This window comes from Canis aureus, chromosome 15, assembly GCF_053574225.1.
Source record: "Canis aureus isolate CA01 chromosome 15, VMU_Caureus_v.1.0, whole genome shotgun sequence".
Classification (NCBI taxonomy): domain Eukaryota; kingdom Metazoa; phylum Chordata; class Mammalia; order Carnivora; family Canidae; genus Canis; species Canis aureus.
Window position 1 is genome coordinate 25,486,650 of NC_135625.1, and position 26,205 is coordinate 25,512,854.

General features: G+C 35.9%; 1 protein-coding gene across 29 annotated transcripts in view; it reads right to left on the reverse strand.

Moving 5' to 3' along the window:
* Positions 1-25,479, reverse strand: part of PCM1 (pericentriolar material 1) — an 80,492-nt gene extending 55,013 nt beyond the window's left edge. For 5 of the 29 annotated variants that reach the window (XM_077848889.1, XM_077848883.1, XM_077848895.1 and 2 more), the window contains exons 1-14: positions 25,258-25,463; positions 23,683-23,752; positions 20,857-21,020; positions 15,091-15,269; positions 14,269-14,386; positions 12,523-12,768; positions 11,190-11,459; positions 10,357-10,527; positions 10,052-10,168; positions 8,385-8,573; positions 4,466-4,643; positions 4,217-4,306; positions 1,351-1,460; positions 393-609 (exon numbers count right to left, since the gene is read on the reverse strand). In XM_077848889.1, the coding sequence (XP_077705015.1) occupies positions 393-609; positions 1,351-1,460; positions 4,217-4,306; positions 4,466-4,643; positions 8,385-8,573; positions 10,052-10,168; positions 10,357-10,527; positions 11,190-11,459; positions 12,523-12,768; positions 14,269-14,364 (1,684 nt within the window). In that variant the 5' untranslated portion in view covers positions 14,365-14,386; positions 15,091-15,269; positions 20,857-21,020; positions 23,683-23,752; positions 25,258-25,463. Of the gene's footprint in view, positions 1-392; positions 610-1,350; positions 1,461-4,216; positions 4,307-4,465; positions 4,644-8,384; positions 8,574-10,051; positions 10,169-10,356; positions 10,528-11,189; positions 11,460-12,522; positions 12,769-14,268; positions 14,387-15,090; positions 15,270-20,856; positions 21,021-23,682; positions 23,756-25,257 lie in introns of all 29 variants that reach the window. The other 24 variants (XM_077848903.1, XM_077848897.1, XM_077848902.1 and 21 more) reach the window with 14 other exon arrangements.
* Between the last annotated feature and the right edge of the window lie 726 nt (positions 25,480-26,205).

Sequence of the window (26,205 nt, forward strand, 5' to 3'; positions counted from 1 at the left end):
AGTACAAATTTGGATTAATTTTTCCTTTAAGGGAAAATTAAATATGGTAAAAAATCCAGTAATGTATGTTCAAGTATCTAATAGTTTACCTTCTCTTTTTCTTTCCCCTAAATTAAAATCCTACCTAGTTTCTAAGGCCTAACTTTATTCTTTCCCTTTACTGAATTATAGAACAGATCTACCATCTATTTGGTTATCATCATATATTGCTGTGTTACTTATTGCCATGTTACTTAAAAACTTTCCCCATGCAAGTCCTATCTCCCCTCAAATACTGTAATTTTCTTGAGGAACTAGTTCATTCATTCATGACATATTTACTAAATAACTACTGCATGCCAGTACACAGTCATGTGTCCTCTACCTAATATTGCAGAGCCAGATTTACTTACATGATGAATTGTTCAGATGTTGATCTCGAAGTGTATGAAGTTCTCCAAGTAGTTTGTCCATTTTTTGTTTCTTTTCCTGTAATACTCTCATTTTGCTAAACAGTTGTACTTTCTCATCAGGTAAGTGTTCTGAAACTGATGGATTCCTGCTCTGGGATACCTCCCTAGTTAATGAAAGACTTTCTGCTTGTCTTCTATTGTCTGGAACAGTTGGAGGCTTATTTAAAATAAAAAAAGAAGACGAAGACCACCAAAGTAATTAAAGGTTTCATTCTCCTTTTAAAACACATTAATACTCTCCATAAAAAGCAATAAATATTTGTCTAGGTTGTGCTGGTGGGTAAGCATATGCCTTTCCAATTCCAAAGTTACACACTATTTCCTAATGTGCCACTATAACATATATATGGTTCTATGGACACACATAACTACATAGTGGTCTTGAATTCACTAGACTGAATTACTATCTGGATCTAAATTAAGTGCTAAAAATGTCATACATTCTGAAATTAAACTTAAGAACTTTCTCCAAAATTGTTAGTAAAATGTTTAAGGACAGATATTCAAATATAACCTAAGCTTTAGAGGTTAAGATGACCATACAGAATCATTGAGAGGGAAAAAGAACATATTATCTAGTAGCACACAAAAAGAAAGTTTCACTCATCACTCCATTCAAAGTAGATTTTCCTCTAGTTTAGTGTTTCTCCAACTGTAGTCCCGACACTGCCAGCAGTGGAATCCCATGGTGGGGAAGCCCACCTCAAATATATGAATCATACATACTTTTGGGGGTGAGGGGATCCCACTGATCAGAAAACTACGTTTTTGGTTTTTTGTTTGTTTGTTTTTAAACAAAACAAAATGCCAGGTGATATTTATGCTTAGTGAAGTTTGGGAACCACTGGTTTAATTACTATGATTTTAAACTCAGCTATACTAAAAATAATTAAATTACCTGAGAATCACGAAGCTGATTATGAAAACGCTGAATTAAATCATTCAATTCTTCATTTAGTTCAGAGGTGATACTAACTCCAGATACGCTACCTGTAGTTTCTGTTACAACTGGAAAGAAAATTAGCCATTCATTAAAGCAAAAAAAAAAAAAAAAAAAATCAACAGATCTTTTCAATTTCTGTGAAGCTAAAAATAAATTCTGGAGGGATAAAAATGAATAAAAAAAAATCTTACGAAAAAAAAAAATCTCACGTAATAATTTAAAACTAGTTAACCCTCAGATTTACCTCTCAAGCAATCATTTTAATAGAAATTTCCATCTAATCTGAAAACAGAGACACAGAAAACTCTGGTATAGTGGTTTATCTTTTTCTGTCCCATCCAATTAAGAATAGTGACTCAATGGAGCAGGGAGAGGACAGGCCTATCAGATTGGGTGAGGGGAGTGGCAAGGAGAGTGGTTAATTTGAAAAAACACAGCTGATGGGGATCCCTAGGTGGCACAGCGGTTTAGCGCCTGCCTTTGGCCCAGGGCGCAATACTGGAGACCCGGGATCAAATCCCACGTCGGGCTCCCGGTGCATGGAGCCTGCTTCTCCCTCTGCCTATGTCTCTGCCTCTCTCTCTCTCTCTCTCTCAGTGACTATCATAAAAAAAAAAAAAAAAAAAAAAAAAAAAGAGAAAAAAAAAAAAAAAACCCACAGCTGATACTGACAGGTCTCAATCCTTACTTCTCCCACAGAATCAAGACAGGTGCTGGCAAACTTTTCCTAAAGATTCAGATAGTACATGTGTTAGGCTTTGTGGAAATATAGTTTTTGTCCCAACTACCCAACTCTGCTATTGCAGGGAAAAAGCAACCACAAATATATAAACAAACAAGCATGGATATATGCCATAAAACTTTATTTTACACAGTGGGCCAAATCCAGCTGGCCACAGCTTGCTGACCTTTGCAGAACAGATAATTTACTAAGTAGCTGCATATGATACAACTCATACTACAAGACCATAGTCTATCTTCCTATGGCAGTATTCCTGAGGCAGTATTCTGAACACAATTTTGATAATGGTTACTGCTCTACTACCCAACCAACCCTTGCTTATCCTTTCCAGTTCTAAAACAGACACTGGCTATAAATTTTTTTTTTATTTTTTAATTTTTTATATAAATTGTTTTATTTTAATTTTTTAAGATTTTATTTATTCATGAGAGACAGAGAGAGAGAAAGAGAGAGAGGCAGAGACACAGAGGAGAAGCAGGCTCCATGCAGAAGCCTCATGTGGGACTCGATCCTGGGACTTCAGGATCATGCCCGGGGCCAAAGGCAGGTGCCAAACTACTGAGCCACCCAGGGATCCCCCAATACCTTCTGTTTTAAAGAAACGTATTAGCCTTTTCAATAAGAAGTTAGAATTACAGGGCTAAACAGAAGCCCAAGTTTCTACTGCAAACTCTACTTTGAAAAGAAATAAATTCCAGTGTAGATAACTAAAACATTGCTAATTCAGTAATTACAGAACTCTCCCATGACTATTATTTTGCCTTGCTTACATACAAGAAGATTAAATACTATCATTCTAGTTTTTTACCAGAAAGCTCATAAATACAAGAGAAAATATTTCAAAATTACTAACCTAAAATTCTTTTTCAAATAATATAAAAAACAAATTTAATCTTAAACTCTTGTTCATTCTCCTGGTGCCTGCCTCATTAACTTCAAAGAAAAAGGAAAGGTTCATATATTCAGAAAAAGACAACCTCTAACCTAGAATTCAAGAAATCTGATCTTTCTAATATTTCATATTAGTACAGGCAAGTCACAAACTCTTGTGTTAGAGCTCCTTCTCTACAAAATAAGACTAAGAGAAAAAACTGATGACTAATCTACAATTTTGTGATAATCAAAATGAGATGATGTAAACCTAAGTATTTCAAATAACATCACCACCTCAGGCAAATCTCTGAAATCTAGATCTTGGAAAATATTTAAAAGGTTAGTCATTAGCCATTAACTAGTATTAATAATTATTTAAATATTTTATTTTAAATTATCTATTTCCTAAATATAAATGTAAAAGCTAATGAGCTCTGGACTTTTCAATGAAAAAATGAGTTGAAAAAATATGTAATCACTTCTATATATTACACATACATGTTAAGATATACAATTATATAATTATTACAAAAGAGTAAGTTACTTGCAAGCCATAAAGTTCCATATGCAAATGCATAATTAAATTATATGTAACAGAGATCAGAGGGCTAAGCCACTGGACTAGGTGTGGACAGCAGCATAAATTGAGTAGTAGTAACAAGGTAACCTCAGTGAGGACCTAAAATATAAAATAGTTCACAGGAAATAAATTATTAGTACCCTAGGATAACAGACTGGAAAATATACCTTAGTTTTACTGAGTTTTAATAGGTGACAAGTTGTTTTCAACTTCATGAAAAATTAAACAGGTTTGAAGATGATGAAACAAACTATAAATTTAGATTCAATACTAAAGAATTCAATGCAATTTCTACCTAAATGATACATGGCTATAAAGGAAGAAGGAAAAGTGAAAAAAAAAAAATGTTTGAGTCTCAGAAAAGCTATATATAGAATATAAATACAGTTCAAAGGAACTAGTGTATACAACTGAGCACCTGACACAACAAAGCTACTATGGACATCAGAAGCTAAAGCAGCTCTACAAATGTACTCACTGTCTCCCTTGAGGTTTTGACCTTCCCTTGGTAGGCAAGAAAAGTATGGTAATCCCAAGTGAATAGAGTACAGAAGGTGGGGAAAAAAACCATGAAGAGCCCTATCAATGCAAGGTACAAAAACAGAACTACAGCCTGCCCCTTTTACCTCTTAAGGGTACTCTCTGATGAAAAGGAGAGCGAGCTGGCTGGCTGCCCGGTACAGTATGATGGCCAGGTGTTGTCCCTGCAACCTTTTCTGCATAACCAGAGATAGAAAAGCACAGGACAGCGTAAGCCTCATATGTAAGTTTCTAAACTAGTCAACAATCAAGATCTGACTATATAATAACCAGCATCCACCTTGCAATACCATTATTGAGACTTGCTTATAACAACATGCTAGGCTGTAGCATACCAGAATCATCCATCACAGCAATAGCTTGCTCTGCTTTGTGCTGCAGAGCAAGAAGAGCAGCCTGTCTTCCCTGCAGAGCTCTCAGTTGCTCCTGCTGTTGTAACATCCTTTTTAATAAGTCATGCTGTTTCTTCAAATTTTCTATCTCTTCCATAGGCTCCTGCTGAGGATCTCTGGCCTGGAAAATAAGACCAACAATACTTATATATCTGATCATTAAAATTCATACTCTTGTTTCAACTACCAATGGCATAGTACAGATATAGAAGATAAATTAGTATTAAATACGCAATCCCAGATACAGTTTTAGTAGACTTGAAGAAAAGAGTAAGAATAAAATGATGACATAGAGATAGCCTGCCATGTTAAGTAGCTAGATAATTTCACAGTAAAAGATAAGCAACAGCTTAGCATGAAGAGGAATTAACCAAGATAAAAAAGGAAGTCAGAAGGTCAAAAAGAGCGCACGCACGTGAGCACACACAAGTGTGTACACTTATAAGGCTACTATTTACACACACACACAAATCCAGGCCTTACAGCAAAGGAAGAATAGATCATACCAGGTTAATATCCTAAAATATCCTTGAAGATCAGACTAAAAAAACATATTGCCCCACTTCTAGAAGCAATATTAAAAAACACTAATAAACGAAAACAAACCTACTATTTTCTAATCAAGGACAAAAATTGCAGAAACACATTTTTACTTGGCAATTTGATGTAAACAGCTTTCATTTACTTGCATCTCATTCCATAAGCATAAAATAAAGCAGAAAACTTCATATTTTGTATCCAAGATATTATGTTTTCTCTTAAAATATGCTCATTTAGCTGAGTCTGAGAACATAAGGAAGTAGAAAGACTATGATTGGAATATTTGATGTAGAAATCAGAGAAGCCCAGTCAGTGCTGCCTCAATCCTGTACTGACTGACTAGACTTCATGAACATGGAAGATAAGTAACTATCTTGGTCAAATCAGTATTTATTGAAGATTTTCCCATTGTCTTGAATTGCCAAAAAAATTAAAGCCCTTTTCAAGTTAACTTCTATGTACTCAGTTCTCTCCCAACATTATGCAAGAAAAAAAAATATATATATATATATATGCAAGCAGAGTTAGGTTGCTAACATTTACATTCATCATTCATTCCTGTCAAAATTGGTCTTAGTTCTGGTTTATTCCAATTTAAAATCCTCCCATTTAAAAAATACGTTGTTCAGACCTCAAGGTAACCTTAAAGCTATCTAATTTTAAAGCGTTTAACTAAATAACATTCTGGAGTTTTACCCTTTAAAAAGCAAATTTTTAAAAAGAACTTTAATCCTTGTTAGTCACATTTATTTGCAAAACTCTGATACTCAAATTGTAAAGATTTCTGAACTTTTTTTATGTAAACACAATTATCTTCAAATTTTTCACTAATCCAAAAATGAATTCTCGAATTTTGAAATTAGTAGTTTATTACTGTTTAATAAACTCTGCATCCATATAAGTAACATTTCAAACTAATACTCAGAAAATCTGAGCTGAGGGAGGCAAGAAGTGACTACAGTAAAATATAAAGATGAGAAAATGGAAAAAAAAATACCTAAGGATTAGAACATGCCAAACAGATGGTGCATGGAATAGGAATCCAAAAGAGAAGTGAAGAATATATTCACCCTTCAAACACATATTTTCACTTTCACTTAAACTTTTTGAGTCACCTCCAACATGTACATTTTTAGTTTACAGATAAAAAAATATCTTAGACATGAACTCCAAAGTTGCATACAGGTAACAATCCAACTTCAGAAAACTCTTATCTTCCTTTCCTCTAGTCAAGAGGTTCCTCCAATCATTCTTCATGATCCAAAGATACATTTGTAACTTTAAAGTACTTCAGAAAATATGTACTCCATTTTTTTTTTCATGTGAAAAAGGTGAGGAACTGTAAGTCCAGAGAAGATAAAGCTGCGATTTATCCAATTATCACAGTTAGGGCAAGTCAGGTTCCTAAGCTGTAGGTTAGTGTTTTCCACACCAGATGGCTTGCCCCAAAATTACAGGCTTTAAATGGTTTTAAATACAAACACCTAAGACACAATGTCTAAGGAAACAATCTGGTTTGGGAGACAAAATTAGGCCACGTGAAATAACTAGAAATGATGAAAATAATACCAGAAAAAAGAGAGTAGATAATATCAATAAAAGCTTTATAAAGTTTCTAAAAGCTGCAAGCAAATGTGCAGGAAAGAGAGAATGGAAAAATGATGAGGGCATGGGTACTTGCGGAAGGCTTCTTTTTTAAAATTATGCTAAGTGTTATGTCTATAAAATATTCCATAAAATGGATTCTGTCCTTATAAGCAGCTGGAGAATATCAACCATTTCCTATCAAGCCATTTCCTATTCAAGGCTGCCCTTGAATCTCAACTTTTTTTTTTCATTCTTTCCTAACAGAAAATGGTATCTTAAAAGGATAAGTAGGGAATGAAGGTGAGGTGGGGACAACACGATTCTGCACAGCAGAGGAAAAATAAAGTCAGTTGGCGAGAATGAGTGTTTTCCTAATAAAAAAAAATACTATGAACAGAGTATTCAAAGAACTACCCTAGAATAGCTCTAAGAATCGAAAGATTAAAAGAGAATCAAATTGAATAACCTCCAACAAAAGAGTTCAGTAAAGAGTAATATTCACTTATAAGGCTACTATTCAAGGAAACTGAAAAACAGAAAAATGGTTTTTAAAAATAAATATATCACCTTAGGAAAAAAAAAAACTGGCAGATATACTACGCTGTAGTTACTTCAAAAGTTCTGTTTGTCACTGTTCAGACTTAAAGAGAACAATAAGTTCCAAAGAATATTTATTGTATAACATTTTCTCTTTTCCAATGCTACTAGTTTTAAAAATAATCAGCTACTTAATTTACTTTTGGGCACCTTTTGCTTACTACTTCATAGTAAGATCATTTTAGCTGATTTCAAGCAGTATCCTCAAATTCTTATAGGAGCCGGGGGGGGGGGGGGGGGGACTGCAAAAATACTTAGAGGCTTTGTTGTTTCCAAACAGCCAGAAAAAAAGTATTATGTACATAACAAAATAAAGACTAATCCTAGTTAATACAAGCTACTAAAAAAACCATAAGAAATTAGTATAATCTATACTTAATAGAACTGTATTTTATTCTTGCCAAATGGATATGAACACTTTTTTATAAATGCTTTCACTGAAACTTGTTTTAAGTGTACTACACAAAGAGCGGTCTTTAAACCCTTCCTGAGGGTCTTTATGCAAATCACAGAAAATTAAAAGAATATTGGGAGCAAAAATTGGAGGAAATAAACCAGCAGAAACAATTAACAGACAAGTCAACTTTTAAGTATTTTTCTAAAAAAGAAAGAGAAAGAATGGAAGAGGTTTTCATTTTCAACAAGAACAAAAATATACACTACAAAAGGAAAAAAGGGGAAAAAAAGCACTATAAAAATACTTCATTCTTAGAAAAAACAGGGAAACTAATAGCTTACTCCATTTTTTTTTAATGAATGACTACCAGAATTAAAACAAAACTTAAAAGTACCATGTTCATCCATGAATGCAAATATCAAGAAACAAAAGGCAACTAATGGTTAAGGTTTAAGAATGTTCTGAGTTCTCAACAGCAAAAAAAGAAAATGGATTAAGTCCTTTGTTAACACAAATTAGATACGGCTGCCACACATAACCCATGGAGTATAAGAAAGCAGAGAAGAATAAAAACACTAAGGGAGAGCATTTTTACTAGGGCGAATTACAATATAATTAGCCATGTTAATAACATATATTTAAGAGTAATAGCAACAACAGAAAGGCAAATAAGGAAGAGGAAATGTGAACAAAAGAGGGGCTCATTTTAGAGACTTCCCAAATTAATATTGTGAAATATACCTTTGAGGGAAATCCACGTTTTCGGTTATATTTCCTATCAGGCCTCAGTTCCCTGTCACTCTGAGGAGGTCTGTCACCTTTCCCTTTTGGACTTGTGGTAACGTCAATGTCTGAAACCTGTTCTTGTGAAGCTGAATTCCCTAGTTTGTCCTCAATGCACGGCCGAATTCTCAGACTAAAAGATTCCTCCTTTATTAAATAGTGTAGCATATTAATTTCTTAACACAAACTCCTGTTTAACATACAAGCCAGCCTTGTGAATAAATACAAAAATTTTACCAGTCCATCTCTTTAAAAATCAATCCACCCTCCCCCAAGTGGCAATAAACTTAGACTTTTAAATTTTTGTAGACTAGACTAATGCTTACTATAATCAAGTATCATATTATATCCTAGGCAGGCAATTTCCAAACTATACAACTGAAGCACTTTTAATATTTATTCTGCTGTTATTAATATCAACTTTCATTATGTCATTTTATGCTTAAAAAAATTCTCATCATGGTGAACACTTTATATGCTAGTATATAAATCAAAATAATAAACTATACCATTTCCCACCCCTCCCCAACAGAATTCCTTTACCCACATTCCCCAACTCTTCCATTTCTGCTAGAATGAAATATGAGGAAAAAAATTATTCTCAGCACCACTGTAAACAGACAATTTCCCCACAACAGAATCTATTTTCAACAGTTGTTTGGATCAAGTCCTATGAATATCTATCTCCTGGTGAAAATATGTAGGAAAAAAATTCAAATTTCCTCTTCAAATTAGGAAGGGCAGGGAAGAGAAAGGATGCAGGTAAGAAACTATGCAGGCCAATACCAAAAGGAAACAAACCCTCAAATTTCTCATGCTGAATGGTATTTTGGAACGTATCTCAGAAACAAAAGATATACACACATGGTCATCATTTCATAAGAAAAGCTTTACTGGTAATAGGTTTTGAAGTTTACTAGTGCATGGTTATAGTTGCACCTGCTAAAATAAAAACGCTTAGAAAGCATGTTTTGAAGCACACTACCTTCTATGAACTAAGTTTATTTTACAAAGCTTTCCTCAAAGTTCTGTAAATCCCTGATTATTTTTCCAAAAGATAGTATTTTGATAAAGTTCATTTTACAGAGTTAGAAATTGTGTTTTTCTCACCGTGAATAAATCATAATGTAAATGCTACCCTGTACAAACTTTATCTCCATATTTCAGGTCATCTAATTTTGCTACAGTTCAAAGCTAGCCCAAGGTGTGAAAAATCCTAGTGGCCTTCAAATGAGTCCTCAATAGCAAAAGAACTTGGACTCTTCCAAGAGACAATATACTTAGTAATGATACTTTGTACTTCTAGCTCTTATATCCATGATGAAGTTTAACTTTCCCAACGCTTCTTAAAATGAGTAAAGCTGTGCTAATGAAACCAAGAGATCTGCAAGCAGATCACAAATCATTAGATTTTCAAATCAACCATGAAAACATTTAATGTCACTAAGTAAAACTTTAATACTTCCACGTTTAAAAAGAATATATACAGCATTAACAATTTGAGGGTTTCTTCCCTGAAATATACTTTTCATTAAGGAATGCCTATAAAAGATATCCTCTTGAAAAATAGGGGAAAAGTTTAAATCTTCATTTCCAGCACTTTTAATTACCAAAAAGCCGCTTACCGTGGTATCTGAAGCCTCAGACTGCACATCTATGTTTAGCGATGTGCTCTCAGCTACAGAACCAGATCCCACAGCTGAATCTATAGTCCGAACATCCTCCTCCTCATTTTCTCTAGCCTGAAATATTTTAGTGGTATAAATCATACAACTATTAAAAAGGGCAAGAAAATGTTATAATGGATGGCACGATTTTTTGAAAACATATTAACTCCTCTGGGGTGGAATCAGAATGTCATCAGTATATGTATACACTAATAATACCAAAAATATAACTCAATATATCACTTAAAAGGTCCAAAACTTACAAGGATTTTTTGAAGAAATTTCATATATGACTTTTCTTGTTCTTTAAGGTGATCTATTAGATGAGTAAGGCGCTCAACATTAGCAGATCTTTCATTTTTCTCTACAAGATCTTCCCGCATGGAACTAGCTTTAGTAATATAATCACGAATCTGAACGAGCCTGCTTACAATCTGCATGAAAAACATTTGGGAGTAAAAAAAAAAAGCATGAAAATAAAGAATATGTAAAACTGAACATAATGCATTTCACAGCAACACTTCTACATATTTTTTTATTTCAAATATAGTAACCAAAATGTGTCTAGGTTTTATCATTTGAATTCATACATGGAAAAGATCTGAATCATATTTAGAATTTAACCAAAAAATAACTGTGAATTTAAAATTTTCAATAAATAAATTTCACAACTGGTTTTAATTTATATTACCTAAAAAATTTTATTTACAGAACTGCATGCCTTTAAACTGCTACTGATGTAAATTTTTTCTCATGTTTACTTTTTCCTTATAAGTATAAATACTTTTTTGAAAGTATTTATAATGATTTAAGAAAATTCTTACAACAATTACTCACATTGTAACTCCTCTCTACTAAAAATTGGCAACACAGACATTGGCAGGTAAACAGAAGATTTTAATTTACAATATGCCATTTCTACAATCATTTTGGGTAAAAAGAAATTTATACTAGATTGAATAAATCTGAGAGATTAATGAGGAGAGTCTGGAGATACCTAACTAAAATTCCTATGTGCATAACTCAATAAAAATTTCTTAATATTTCTGCTTTGAAGTTCGTGAAAGGAGAAAGAGTGAAAGAAAACATTTTTCACCTGGCTGCTCTCCATTGCAGGCTCTCCTCTTCCATCTTCTTCAGAGACTTGACAGTTTTGCAAAAGATCATTACTTAAAGCGGAAGCAAACAACTCTTTACATTGTGTTGACCCAATCATTTCTCTCTTTGGAGGACTTATAGCAGCATCTTTGCTCTTGTTAGTATTAATCTGCATAGGTAAAAAGTTGAAGGGCTTTCGGTTCTCACTAAGCTGACGTTTGTTGTTAGCAGCTGTTGCTCTCCCTTGAGAATCGCTTCCAATGCTTCTCTACAAATGAAAAAGAAACCAAATCCCACAAACATTAATTTTTCAACAATGAAAAAAAATGCCAATGTTCTTAATTAGTTTCATCATCAGATATTGATTCAGGAAGTAAACATAAACAGCTCTGTCCAAAGATTCAAAAAAGATTCAAATCTACAAAAAAGTCTTTTACTAAAATATCAAAATTTGATCAACAACTCCTCTTATTCCTCATTTTGTCAGACATAATTCAACTGATGAATATGAGGAAAATCAATCTAAATGAAGTACCAGGACTACGAACTGTATTTATAACTTACATTGCTAATCATACTTGTTTACCAAATTCTGTATGGGCTATGGACCCAATGAGTAGATCTTAATATAAACATCAGCATTAGAATCTCTCTAGATGAAGCACTGCCTGAAAAACTGCTCAGCTCAGTGCCTGGTATGTAGTAAATGTTCAGTAACTAGTAAATAGACAACTAAATGGCAGATGATGACCACCATCATCGTACCAGACTTGAACATAGCTTTATGCATATTTGGTAAACTGTTTCTCTCCCTAAAGCACAGATGTCGACAATAAAACATCTGTTAAGAGTTCATTATCATATCCATTTACTTTTAAGTTCCAAATTTTATTCCAGTGATTATAAAACCAACCAGTTTTATTTTAAATTTGAGATAATCAAAATTAATTAATTAATTAATTAATTTGAGGTAATTAGAACATCCCACACTTAGCCAATGATAAATATTCTAAACTGGATCTTCCCTGTTGCTTAATAGCAATCTTACTCACTAACATGTAAAATTTAGTTTCATGATGAAATGATTTACATTAGTCATAGAGTAGTAGTAATAAATAAAATCACAAAAGAGTTGTCCTTAGCAAGTTTAGAAACAAAACCTTTGTTGTCCTCCAAAGCTCATAATACCACCACCACCAATTAAAATTCTTTCCATATATGAAGAAATTAAGAATAAGGAAATAAAGAGCTCACTTTTTATTATTAAATTATTAAACCCATTCTAAATATTTCCCATAGTTATAACTTCATTTTTAAAATGCTTCACAAACCTGATCTAAATCACTGAAGTTTATCCGCTGTTTAAGTTTCTCTAGTTCGGCCTGCTCTGGGACAGACATCTGAGTCACATATCTACTATGTGGAAACGAATGTGGAGTCTTTGTTCTTCGCCTTCCCACTCCTGGTGATGACTCCGGAGAAATATCATTAGTTACCCTTTTATCACTTTCTACACCAAACTTTTTCTTATTCTTTTCTGATGATTTATTTGCTTTCTTCTGTTGGCCACCCCAATCCTTTAAAAAAGTAAAGGCACAGGTTAATCCAGCCTCTGTCAAACCAGGAAAGTAATTTTATATGCTTAAAAATTTGTAGTCAGTCTTAAAGATAAAAATGACAAAACATTTTTCACATAAACATATAGCCTCACAGACAATTACTTACTTCTACTACTGTGTTTTCTTCCCCCGCGTTACATCTAACCTAAACTTCACAGATGGTCCTTCAGAGAATAATTACTTTCTATCATAGATTTTTAACAAACATAAATCCCAAAATCCAACCATAGACTCAGTCTGAATATTTTCAAAAGCATTTTCTAAAATGGCTACCTACTATTTATAAATTGGATAGTGAAAATAATTATAGATACCTTTACTGGCTTCCTTTAAAAACAGTGTATAAGAAGACAGATCTAGAATCAACCTGGATCCTAAAGTAATTATTGTTATCTATCTGAAGAAATGCTCACTGTGTGACCCTCGGCCATTTACTTAACTTCCCATAGTCTCAGTTTCCTAATCTCTAAAATAGTGACACCTTTAAAACATGATTAAAAATGACATTTATAAAATATCTACTAGCATGGTGCCTAGCATATAGTAACCAATAAACAGAACTATTCTTACTTTTCATAGACAAGAATGTACTATATAAGACCTGACATGAAATAACAAAAACGATTCATGTTTTACCAGGAAAACATTTTTTTTTTTTTTTTTTTACTTAGTTATACCCACATAACCTAGATCATTCAACAAAAAGGTCTATATAAATTCTTACCTTACCCATATTGAAAGAATTGTTTAGTTTTACTACCATACAACGCTTTGGGATATTCTCCTCATTTATAACACAACTATTTCTCTAGGAACTGTCCGCCCACCCCAATCCATGTTTGAGTGTTCTTTCCAACCTGTTGTTCAACTTACCCTACCCCTTCCTGGCCACAGATGATTGGAAAAGAGATGCATAATCTCTAATCCAAAGTGGGATAATCATACTTTAAAATTTCAAATTGGAACTAAAAGATAACTAGTCAGTATATAATTGTAGTGATAACTGAAAAACTTTAGAATGAAAGGTCAGCCATAGTACACCATATAAACCAGAGAAGAGAGAAAGCTGGTGTGCAAAAAGAAAGTTATGTTAAGCAAAAGCACACAGAAGCAAAAAGTCAGGGCAGTGAAAGTGCAATTCTTGACAATTTTCTAGTTCCTTTTTCTAACCCCTTCCTAAAACCCAGCTTCATTTAATTAACTTGTTTTCCATAAAACATCTTTATACACTTAGAATAAATCTCCTTTTTGGCTTAAGCTAACTTGGGTTGATATCTGTTACCTGCAAACAAAAATGTCTTCAACTAGTTTAACAAATAGCTCAGGGTTATTTAATGTCTTGGTCAAAAAAAAAAAATGTGTTTATAAAATGTCTAAGTGAATTTGATTTGGCTAAGTCAGGGGAAAGTTTCGTTTTAATATTAGTAATTATGACACACCATCAATAAATTATCATACCATATTGTTGAGTCGGTCATCAACACCCTCATTGCTCCAGTTTGGTAAATCCTGATCATTTATGCCTTCTTCAAAAGGACCTCCTCCTGTGGCCATCCTAGTTTTACCAATTAATTTTCTGTAAAATAAGTGAAAACATCTTTAACATATAAAAACAAACTAATTTTTAAATCATCTCCTGAAACTTAGTGATATAAAAGAATCTCAAAAAAAGTTTATGCAATAAAAAGTGGTAGTATCAACCACATATAGACAAATCAATTTAGCTGCCATATACACATTATGATTGACTAAAGTTAAGTTGTTGGAGTGATGGAAAGGGGAAGGAAAACTTCAAAATATCTACTATGTGTATTGGCCTGCACGCTTTCCAGGCTATTTTATTTAGTTAATTGAACACAGTCTTAAAAGGCAGAGCAATGATCATGTAGAAAAAAGTTTATAATGGCTTGAACCAAAACAGCTCTTAGGGAAAAAACCTAATATTCCCAAAGACCTGGGAATTTGTTTGGTGTCAAAGTTTCAAAGAGGGTAGAACTGCTCTGCATAGAGAAAGGTTTGGTTTTAACAGGAACATATGGTAAGCAAGATAAAGAGAAGGCAGGGAGAGAGAAAAGCAGGCCTAGGTGGGTGAATGGGCAAAAATACAGTGGCCTAAAATATTTTAGAAAAATGTTGCCTACTGCTTTAAATTGTATTGCTTCTACCTCAGTTTTGCCTAAATCTTGAATGGTCTAACAAAGTCGCAATTTCACCCCACTATAACAAAACAAAACATACTAAGAATTTTGTGAATATCAAGGAAGGTACTGAATTTCATACCTGGGTCAAAGAGATGAGAAACAGAAAGAGGAATGGTAGAAACAGACGTTCAGAAGCAGAGATGATCAGCAGAAATGAGATTTCTACATAACCTCGTGGAGGACTGTGGCTTTGCACTGGATGTGGAACTGCGCAGGTTGGAGAAAGACTGAGTGAAAGAGATGGGAAGATAACTTTATCTAGAATCCAAGGGGCAGAGAAAGCCATTAGTATGGTTATAACAGGTTTCTGATTTTACAAATAACACTAATACTCAAAGAGGTTAGATAATTTTGCCAAGGTCACTCAGCTAAAAATGTCAAAAGAAATTCATATCCAAGTTGCTTTGACTATAAGATCCTAACTTATCCCATTCACTAGAGAAAAAATTAAAAGCATTACCACCCATGACAAATTAGGAATTATCTATGTTCTAATGCTAGAATATCTAGTAGAATAATAGATATGCATAGAGTAATAGATTACAGAGTAATCAATAATAGAGTACAGAGAGGTTAAATTTTTATCTCAAAAAAATGGTGATAAAATTCAACACTTAATTTGGGAAAAAAAATTTTTTTTTGGAAAATTTTTTTAAAGTACAAATACACTGATGCTTCCTTACAGTTATATGTATTATTACACTATGTGGGTTTTTTTAATGAGCACATATTACTTTAATAATCTTCTAAGGAGTTGAAAAAAGTGTACTTTAAACCAATAGCCAATAATATTAAAATAAGATAGTAAGGACATCTCTATTAAGATAAAGACCAAAATAAGAATGGCACATATCAGTTATTTAGCATTGTTTTTAAAGTTCTACAAAATGGAAAAATATGAAACAGAAATATTAACACTGAGAAGACGAAAGGTGGTATTCCTAAAAAATATGCATTAAAAAACAGAGAATGTCAAAATATCACCAGCAAGCACACAGAAAATATACTGGAGAAAAATGATGCCACTTGTAATAGTGACAAAAAAAAAAAAAAAAAGAAAAGAAAAGAAAACATCTAGGAATAATGTAATTTCACCCCCCCAAAAAACACCAGTAAACTATAAAACAGCGTAAGGGAAAATTCACTAAGTAGAAAAATAAACTATCTTCCCTGATGGGAAGACAAATATTATAAACATACCATTTTTTCTAAATATGGACTTAATGAATTCCCAAAGGGATTCTTCTTAAAATGTGACAAAACAAGTCAGTATAAAAAATTTAAATATCTGAAAAATAAAAGCAAAAGTAGCAATACAGGTTGGGAGGGTAGAAAACTAGTCCCAAGAGATATTCAATCATACTGAGTAACTAAATGATTAGATTAGTATTAGTTCCCCCCACGAAATCCTGAAATATACCCAGTTAGAAAAATGTAATGAGGAAAAATCATCGTAGCGAACACCTATTTTGTTCACTATATGCTAAGCACCATGCTAAATATTTTATAAGCATTCTGTCATGTAATCCTCATAAAAATACTATGATGTAGGATGATACAGGATTATTCAATTATTGAGACAATTTGCTAACAATTTTGAAGATTAGAGATTTCATATAGCATTTCTCAACTAGAATCCTTCATCTCAAATACAGAACACAGAAAAATGAGCTCAGTAACAATTTTTTTCAATTCTTCAAGGATGGTACATACCCAGTACCATTCCAGACATAGAAGAGGTTTTAATCCACAATAAACAGTAGATGCCTTAAGAGCTTAATACCCTCCCAGTTGAAAAAGGCTGCCTTGTACCAAACACCAAGAGAGTAAGTAGATTAAAAATAGATAAGGAAGATTTAAAAAATCAAACAACAGACAGACAGGAAAACAGGATGGGACTTAATCAAAATCTTAAAAACATGGAATGCAGAAATAAAAGGGAAAAGGTTTAACAGATTTTTTTTTCGCATAAAAGTAAATCCTACGTTTGTAAAGAATAGTAAATGATAAAACAGGTAAAATCTGAAAGAATGTGAAACATACTGTCAATATCCTTACCTCATAAAGAATTCATGGGGGAAAAAAACAAAAATACATACACATACACACACACACACACACGCACGCACACACCCAAACCCAAGACAGACAAGTATACACAGGTAATTTAAAAAAAAGTCAGTAAACAGAAAATGATAAAAATATTAATAATGAAGTCCAACTGCAAATTAAAATAAGGGACCATTAAATTTGCTACATTACACGTACTTTCTAGTCCTGATGACAGCAAAGGGAAACGAATTCTCAGTCACCGTGGTGGTGAGAGTGTAAACTGGCATGACCTTTCTGCAAAGTATTTTGGCAATATTGCATCAAGACCTAAAACTGAGTTTTGACCCAGTAATTCTCTCTCTCCACAGCTAATACAAGAAAACAACTTAAATATGGGGGGGAGAAGAGACTATAATGCAGGACTACGCTATAATTGGGCTAAACTGAAAACAAACTAAATGTCAAACAATAGGCTGGATGCTATTAGGCAAGAGTACCCTTCAAAATATAAGTATGAAGGCTGAACGATATTGCCCGTTTATAAAATCATAGAGTATAAAAGGAAAAAAAGAAATGTAAAATTGCATATAGATTAAAAAAACTAAGAATACATACTAAAGTGCTTACATGAAAGCAACTGTTGGTTGTGGGGGTAGGAATGTGGTAATTTTTCCTGTCTTCTCATATATTTTTAGTAATATTTTGCATTATTTTTTACACTAGAAATATATTTAAGAACTTTACAAAATAATTGATATCCATAGAGGTATGTCCAGTGAACTGAAATGACATTTAAACAAATCATTTTGCACCTATTTCCAAGATTTACCAATGTATTTTATAATATTAAAGAAAAGGTACTGCAGAAATTCCATATGCAGTAGAGGCAATACCATCTTCAAAAGTGCTAAAAGCTAACTGTAAAATGTAAGTTAAATGGAAAATTATTAAGATATTCAAGTAAAACTCCTACATACCAATTTTTTCCTAAAATAGTGTATGCTAACGCTTTCTATTAGTAGAGTAATAAAATTTACTTTAAGATAAATTAAAAATGTATCTGGAGAGAGAATGGTTTACATTTTATTTTTATATTATGATGAATTTCCCTAAATGAAGAGCTTCTTCTAAGAACCTATTTATAAGCTACATGACTGTGAACATTATTAAGGTTAAGTTTTTAAAATAGCTTATAAACTAAATATTAGTTTGGGAAAAACAGGTCAAATTTCTTAAAAATCTTTTTAAAGACTATTTACTATGTAAAGTCTATTGAATTTACAGAATCAAATAACTGTCTATAGCTACACTGTGAGGAGATAAATACTCATGAGGATAGAATAGTGACTTACTGATACTAAATGTGTTTAAAAGGCACACTCCTAAAAAATTTTTTTCAAGTTAAATAAAATAAAAATAAAAGGTATATTCCTATAGGAGTATTACTATGAAGCTAAAGAAATAATAGCATGTATATCAAAATGATAACAGCTGATTTACCTAAGAGGGTAAATTAACTCCCCCTATAAAACACAGGCAAGGATATTTCTCTTCTTCAAGCCAACTTCTCTAACCACCTTCAAGTGACCTTTAGAAATGATGCCTGTTTTTTTTTAAGATTTATTTATTCATGAGACTGAGACATGAGACAGAGAGAGAGAGAGAGAGAGAGAGAGAGAGAGAGACACAGGCAGAGGGAGAAGCAGGCTCTATGCAGGGAGCCCAACATGGGACTCGATCCTGGGTCTCCAGGATCACACCCTGGACCGAAGGTAGCACTAAACTGCTGAGCCACCCGGGCTGCCCCGATGACTGCCTTCTAAATTTTGTTCTGTAGACACATTAATGTTATTATTCAAATAGTCTGTTATTATTTAAACTATTATATGGGAAGACTTTTAATAATCAAAATACTAGGTATGTAGACAAGAAGACCAATTCGAGTAGGCTTCCAATGGTAGAATCAATAGGACTTCGTGATTATTATGTGGGAGATGAGGCAGTGAGAAAGCTGTTCAAGGTTGAGTCCTAGGTTTTGAGCTTGAACTGGGTGTATGATACACTCACAGTGACTGGAAAAGGAACAGGTTTTTGTTGAGAAATGATGAATTCAGTTTTAGCCATGCTGGGTTTGAGGTGAAATCTAGGCTAGAGAGAGATATGCAACTCATCTACTAAGAAAGGTACCTGAAGTGGTACAGCAGGCACAGGGAGGAGAGAAGAGTAAGACTGTGCCCGGAGGGACACCGATATTTAACAGACCAGAAAATAGCACTAAAGAAGGTAGAAAAAGATAGGAGGGAAACCAGGAGAGTGGGTGAAAATGTACAGAGGAGGTTATTGGTAAGAATGCCAGATGTTACTCTGTCACATTAAAAAAAAAAAAAGTACTGGTAAGTGTCAACTTGGATTTAGCAACAAGGAAGTTACTAATGACCTTGGTACGAGCAATTACAGCAGGGTGAGGAGGGTCAATCCATTAACTGGAAAGCACTTATTGATGGGAAGGGGCAAAAATTAAGGTCACTAGGTAATTTTTTCAAGGAATTAGTCTGTGAAGGCAAACAGGCAGAGAAGGGTATGAAGAAAGTTTTGTTAAAAGCATGTTTAAAATTTGTTTGCCAGGAGCTAGTAGAGAAAGATCTTGAAGATGCAGAAAAGAAAGGAGATAGTATGTGGCCTCTGAAAAAGCGGGAGCAACTGGGACTCAGGGTGTTAAGAAAATGACTAGCTTTAGACAGAGGAACACCTCTTTTGTTGAACAAAAGCAGGACAGATGGAAGTAGATAGAGGCTAGTCAGCAGATCTGTTGGCAGGAAGCTGAGAGAGTCTCTAAGTGACGTGAAGTAGAAAGAGTTGATTCTTAAACGTGAGGGTGAGACAGCAGTGTCGGAGATGTGAGAGGAGTAAAGGAGAATGGCTGTGGGCAACACTAAGGACTCGGGAGAGCAGAGAAATCACTAATCTGCAGTGTGGATTTCTTTTCCCCAGCAGTGCTCAAAAGTATTCAAAGTATTCAAAGGATAGAAATACTCCTTTGAATCCATTCAAGGGGTGGAGAGAGATCTTGCCAGGCAGATTTATTAGAAAAACAATAAAATGGAAAAGCTGAAACCACTGGTAAACAATTAGCGTAACGGATGGAGAGGAGTATGGGAAGAACTAAGGATAAAAGTTAGATTCTTCTACTTTAAACAAGCACTTTTACCCATCCTATGACCTACTAAACTAATTTGCAACTAATTAAGTTTCATTTAGCTATTTTTGAGAGCCTTATCTGGCTCCCTTTTCTCGCAAAGGTACAAAATGCAAAAATACTATGGCATTTACAAACTTTCCATGACTGATCTTATTGAAGAAAATCCTGCCGCAGGACTCTTACCATAGAAAAGTGTGTGTGTGTGTGTTCAATTACAGTATTAATTGCCACAGGAATACCTATGACTGACCTAAGGTTAATCTTTGAAATAAGAATATAAAGAAAAAAATAATTAAGTAGAGAAAAAATGTTATTTTTCTAAATTCTTTAAATTCAGATATTATCTGTGAAACGGCATTAAATTACTCTTAACCATCTCTGGAAATACCATCTTGACGACTGTAAATGAAGATTTCAGAAATACTCATCCAAATAATAATGTAGGAAGTACTGTTTTTTTTGTTGTTTTTTTTTTTTTTTTTACTCAGAGTCACAAAAATAACCAAAGGTGGTACTTTATATATCGGCACAAGTTTTCTAAAGTTTGCATTATTTGAAGTATTTCTTTTACTTTATTTTTAATTATAAAAATACCTGGTACACGGTTTTCAAAGTCTTCATACAGTGTCCAAGTGTATTAAGCACTTTTAATGGAAACTGAGAAGAAAATGAGTAAGTATTTGGTTTTAGGTGTTGTTTAGTCAGTTTCATTTGAGGAACTTCTCAATTTCTTCTCTGTGCTTAAGATGGTCAAGTACCTAGGGAAAAAAAAAAAAAAAGGATTAACACAGGATCTTCCCCACAGCACTTTCAATTTGAGACCCTCTAGACTTTCCAGAACTTAAGATATCTTGGTAATTACCCTCTTCAAATTAAAAAAACAAAACAAAACAAAACAAAAAAACCCTGTTAAGACATTGAGGGGAGGATAAAAAGACTAACAAAACATAACATTCCATTTGAATCAATAAAAACCATATCAGAACTATGTACTAATTATTGCATCAGGTCTATCTCATGGTATAGTTATTCTGTGTAGAACATTTCACATCAACAAAATATACACGTGCTCAGAGAAGTGAGAACAATGAGGTGAATTAAATTCTGCTTGCTAAGACATCTCCCTCCCTACAACTTATATTCAAAGTCTATCACTTCCTTGTCATGGGTTACATATAACACCCAAATAAATCTGCAGGCCCTGCTATCGCCATTAACCTGGAATCTCAGTCTTCACTGCCAGTCCCATACTCACTGGTAACAGCTTCCTATTATCCCCTTCCACTAGAGCATTACAAACTTCCATACATCCCCCATCTGTCCCCCAACGTTCCTCCTATTTCTTTAGGTTCAATATAATTCCAAATCCCTCTAAAATCACTATTTCCTCAGCAGGAAATCCTTTCTAAAAGGAGTTCTGCTCTTCCTAGTCCCTCAGATTCACAAGGATCACATTTACCATTCTTATTTAACTAATGCTTCATCTTCCTCTTCTGAACAAATTAGTCATCAAAATCTCACCCCCCTACCTTGGGTACCACTTCCTACTATCCTCTCCAAGACAGTCTTGCACTTTTCTTGGTAACAACTGGCTCGTGGTTTCATCCTCCATGTCATTTCCTACTTTCCTGATTTTTCTAAGACTGTAAATTGAGATCTAATGTCTATCTCATCTTCTCTATTCCAATACAGTTTTCACTCTGGACTGGCAATTTGTTCAAGGTCCTGAAGTTCTGAAATCCTTCCTTCTGATTGTTAAGTCCTAGCATTTCACTTTCTTACTTGGTCATTCTCCCTGAACCTGCTCTTGGCCCTGCTGCAAACTTCCAGTCCCTTGGTCATTCTTCCTTCCAGGAACCCATTAATCCCTTGCTTCTTTACTCAACCCCATACACAAGCCCAAGTAAGTCATTCCAAAAATGCCTTGCAAACATCCTTGACTTCCTCACTGATTTAACCGTCCTATCAATTCAATTCTGGATAAACCCCACTACCTGCTCTTTGCTTCTACTTGCAAACTGTCAGAGAGCAGAAAAATAGTTATAAAATGTCATTGGCTATGTTCACTATTAAGGTACACTATATCATACTGCACACACACAAATGAACACTTTCAAAACGTAGATTTATTCGATAAGGCACCTTGCCTGTTTTGCTCACTACCATATCTCCAGTACTTTACAGTCATTAAGTCACCCACTGTAGGCACTCAATTAAATTTGTAAGATGAATGTATTACAATGTACTCTGTTGGCTTCTAAATGAATCCCCTAGTGTGATTTCTATTTTTCCCAAGTGTCAAATAAACTTGTCTCTTTTACAAATGGTCAAATCCTCTAATGAGAAAATCAAGGCCTTCTAAAGTGAGTTAACATAATTGCCCTATATTTTTATTCCATCTCATACATCTTTCATAATGTGTCAAAAAATAATTATTTATAACTGGTTTTATAATTCTTTTTATTTTACTAAATGCCTGCTGTATCAAGAACTCTAATACGCAAACATTTGACCTTCCCTGAGTTCTATTTTTCTTGTCCTGTTAGTCTTCCAATTAAAAAAAAATACTGAAAACTGTAATAAAGAGATAAATCAACTGCCAATCTGTACTTTCTCACGTTAGCTTAGTTCATAAAGGAACAAAGGACTTATCTGCTTTCCTGGAAAGCAAAGATATATTAGATTATATTTTGAAAATGGGTTATCTTAAAATTTCAACAGTGGACTTAAATTCAGACTCTGACACTTCTTAAAAGAGCAATTACTTCTTAAACATTTAACAAAAATTTCTTCCGATCCTCATCCATGAATCATTTAATTTCTCAGCTGCCCTTGGCAAATAACTACTTAACTTCCCTCTGAACTTACATGGACATTTTTTGCTGGTCAGAGAGTATCTGTACATAACCAGCATTTGATAATGCACTGTGCATAAAAACTTTAATTCTAGACACCTAAAAGAAAAAAAAGCAAAACTTAAATCAAAAGTGGATGTAACAAGTTCAAGAAGTAGAGGAATCTGTAAATAAAAATTTCTAAAATCAACTAATAGAAAAGTTGCAGAAAAGGACTTAAAATTACATAGATTTGTAAAAAGAGGCAATCCAATAGCTGTCATAGGACAAATCTAAACTCGAACGACCTGAAAAAATTCTGGAAAGAAAGACATTTCAAAAGGCATTGCTTAAATTTTTCCAGTATTTAATAATTAGGAATGACATGGCTCTTTTCTAGCAAAAGTATGAAAGCAGACCAAAGTGGCATGCCAAAAAGCAATGCACACAGGGCAGCAACCCCTGGTCTGTTTACTAAATACAGTGAGTGGGTCCTCAACCACGCACTGGTATGTTGATAGCAGTCTCCATTTTAAAGTCTCCAACTATCAAACAAAAAACAGTAACATAGATAATGTCAAATTACCTGTTTAAAAACTAGTTTTAAACTACTTCAGAAATGGCTCCTTCCCTGCTTCAGGCTTCAAAGCTGTTGCCTGCTTGTGATTTAAAAAAAACAAACAAAAAAACCACTTTAGTAAATTTACTTATACTATGGAGTATAGAATAACAAACACTATACTTACAACCTAAAATGTCTAGAAAAATGAACAGAAAAGGAAAAATCCAACTTATCAATATTTTAGACTGGTTACGTTAGTGCTTGTGAAAAAAACCACGTGATCTACGTAAATGTTTAAATTATCCATACTTCTAAGATTCTACCCAACAAAGGGATACGTTAATAGCTACTCTGGGATGTGGTAAAAACGGTTAACTCTAATTATCCTGAAAAGAGCCATGCCAAAGTTGACTGCTCCTGTTGTCATGAACTTTCTGCCACTCCCAACCATTCAAGAACTTTGTATATCCAATAACAATAAAGTTTCTTTCCTTGAAAGCTACCCTACAAGAAAACAACTTTGTCACTGGAGACACACAAGGCTTACTGCCTTCAGTTTAAACCCTCCGTCTTACAACGGTTTCCAGGACGCTCACCGAGAAGGTGAGACTGAAAAGAAAAGAGCAGGTGCACCAGAAGCCCTAGGGCACCCACTCCAGTAACCAGAGAATACCAGAGGGCGGAGTCTGGAGGGCAGTAGTGGGGCGGGGGCCGCAGGGGGCCCAGCGAGCCCGCAGCTCCCAGCGCCAAACTACCCTCCGTTCCTCATAGGGCGCACGACACGGACCTCAAAACCCGCCAAAAATAAAAAAGAAAAAAAAAAAAAGAAAAATATCCGACGAGACGAGGTCCTCCGGAGTGGGCCGCAGGACGAAAAGTTTGGGCGACCCGCCTCCCTGGCAGGGCCAGTTCTCCAATCCCCAAACGCCAGTTTCTGCAGAGCAAGCAAAGCTTCCCGAATCCCCACTCCGGCGTTTACGTTCCCCGACCCTCGGCCCCTTCTCACCGGTCCTGCAGGACACACAGCTCGACTACTCCCGCTCGCCGCATGAAGCACCTCTTGGCCCAGTCGGGGGCGCCTCCCCCCCCCCCCCGGCCCCTACTCCCACCCCGCCGTCCCGCTCTTCTGCTCGGAGGATCCCCGAGACGGCAAACCCCGCGCGGCTCACGGCGCAACGCAGAAGCGGCGGCGCTCCTCACCCGGCCTTCTGCACCCCAAAATCCGGACGCCGACGGGCCCCCCCCAAGGGAGTCTGGGAGTGGGGTTGGGGGCGGGGCGCGGTCACGTCGGCCGCGGCCGCTCTGGGACCCCAACTAGAGCCCCGGCGCCCGAGCCCCAGGGCGGCCTCCTCCTCGGGGCCAGAAAAGAGGGGCGGGGAGGCACGGCCGGGGGCTCTGCAGCCACCAACGCGTCCCCCGGTGCCCGCCCAGGCCGAGCCCACGTCCTCCGGCCCGACCGCCTGCCCAGGGGACGTGACGCCGGAAGCAAGAAGACCCAGGCGCCGGGCCCCACAGGGTCGCGCGTCCAGGAGCCGCTGCTCTCCCGCCCCTGCGCCGCGCCGCCCTCCGTTGCCAAGGGCCGGGGACGCGCAGCATTACCTGTAAACGAAGCCGCCGCTCCTGCCGAAGGTAGAGTAGCGGTCAGGCCCCACGACCCGCCACCTTAGAGACCGCAGCAAGGAGCGCCCACAAGTTCCCCGGCTGCCTAGGGCCCAATGGCCGCCTTCTCCACCTCAGCTACTCGGCGCCAACCGCCGCAGCCACCGCCATCTTAGATCTCATTGTGGTGGGAGAAGAGGGGCGGGGGGGGGGCACTGCAGAGGGGGCCGCGCGCCGGGAGACTGCGCCGTCGCCTCGGCAACGGCCGCGCGGGGGCGAGAACTCGGCCGCGCGGGAGCCGCAGTGCGACCGACGCGCTAGCCCGGAGTCACGTGACCGCCCGAGCCTGTGGTGTCACCTCGGGGGCGCTTTGAGCCCGGCGCCGCTGACGCAGAGGAACGACCGGAGACTACATATCCCAGAAGGCCAACTCGACCCTGGTTTATCGGCGTCCGCGCGTCCATCGCGAGAGGGAGAACTACAAATCCCGGCATGCTGTGGACCTGCGGGCGCTGCTCGGCGACCTGGGAGGAAGGGGAGTTCGAGCCTCCTCCTCAGCTGGAAAAAACGGAGGCTCGTTCTGGGTTTCTGTGCGGCTGGCTGTCAGCTCCGGATCCCGCTGCAGGGCGGGGAGAAAGACCGAAGTCCGTCTTCTGTTTCTTGCCCACCCACATCCGGGTTACGAAGAGACGAAAACCAGAAGGCCCTTTAGCAACGAACTAGTCCTGATTGTACACAGTGGCCGTTGATAATGGGAAGCTAATTGGGTAAACCAATTAACCAGATAGCTAGCTACTCGGGGAGAATCCTAAATGTTAAGGATGAACAGCACCTTGGATTAATGTCCTCCTTTTTTTCCTTTGGAAGAACCAGATGATTTTAATCAAAATTTAGTATTGGGGAATTTTCTCTTAAAACTAAGTCTCTGAATTCTCTTTTTATTTATGC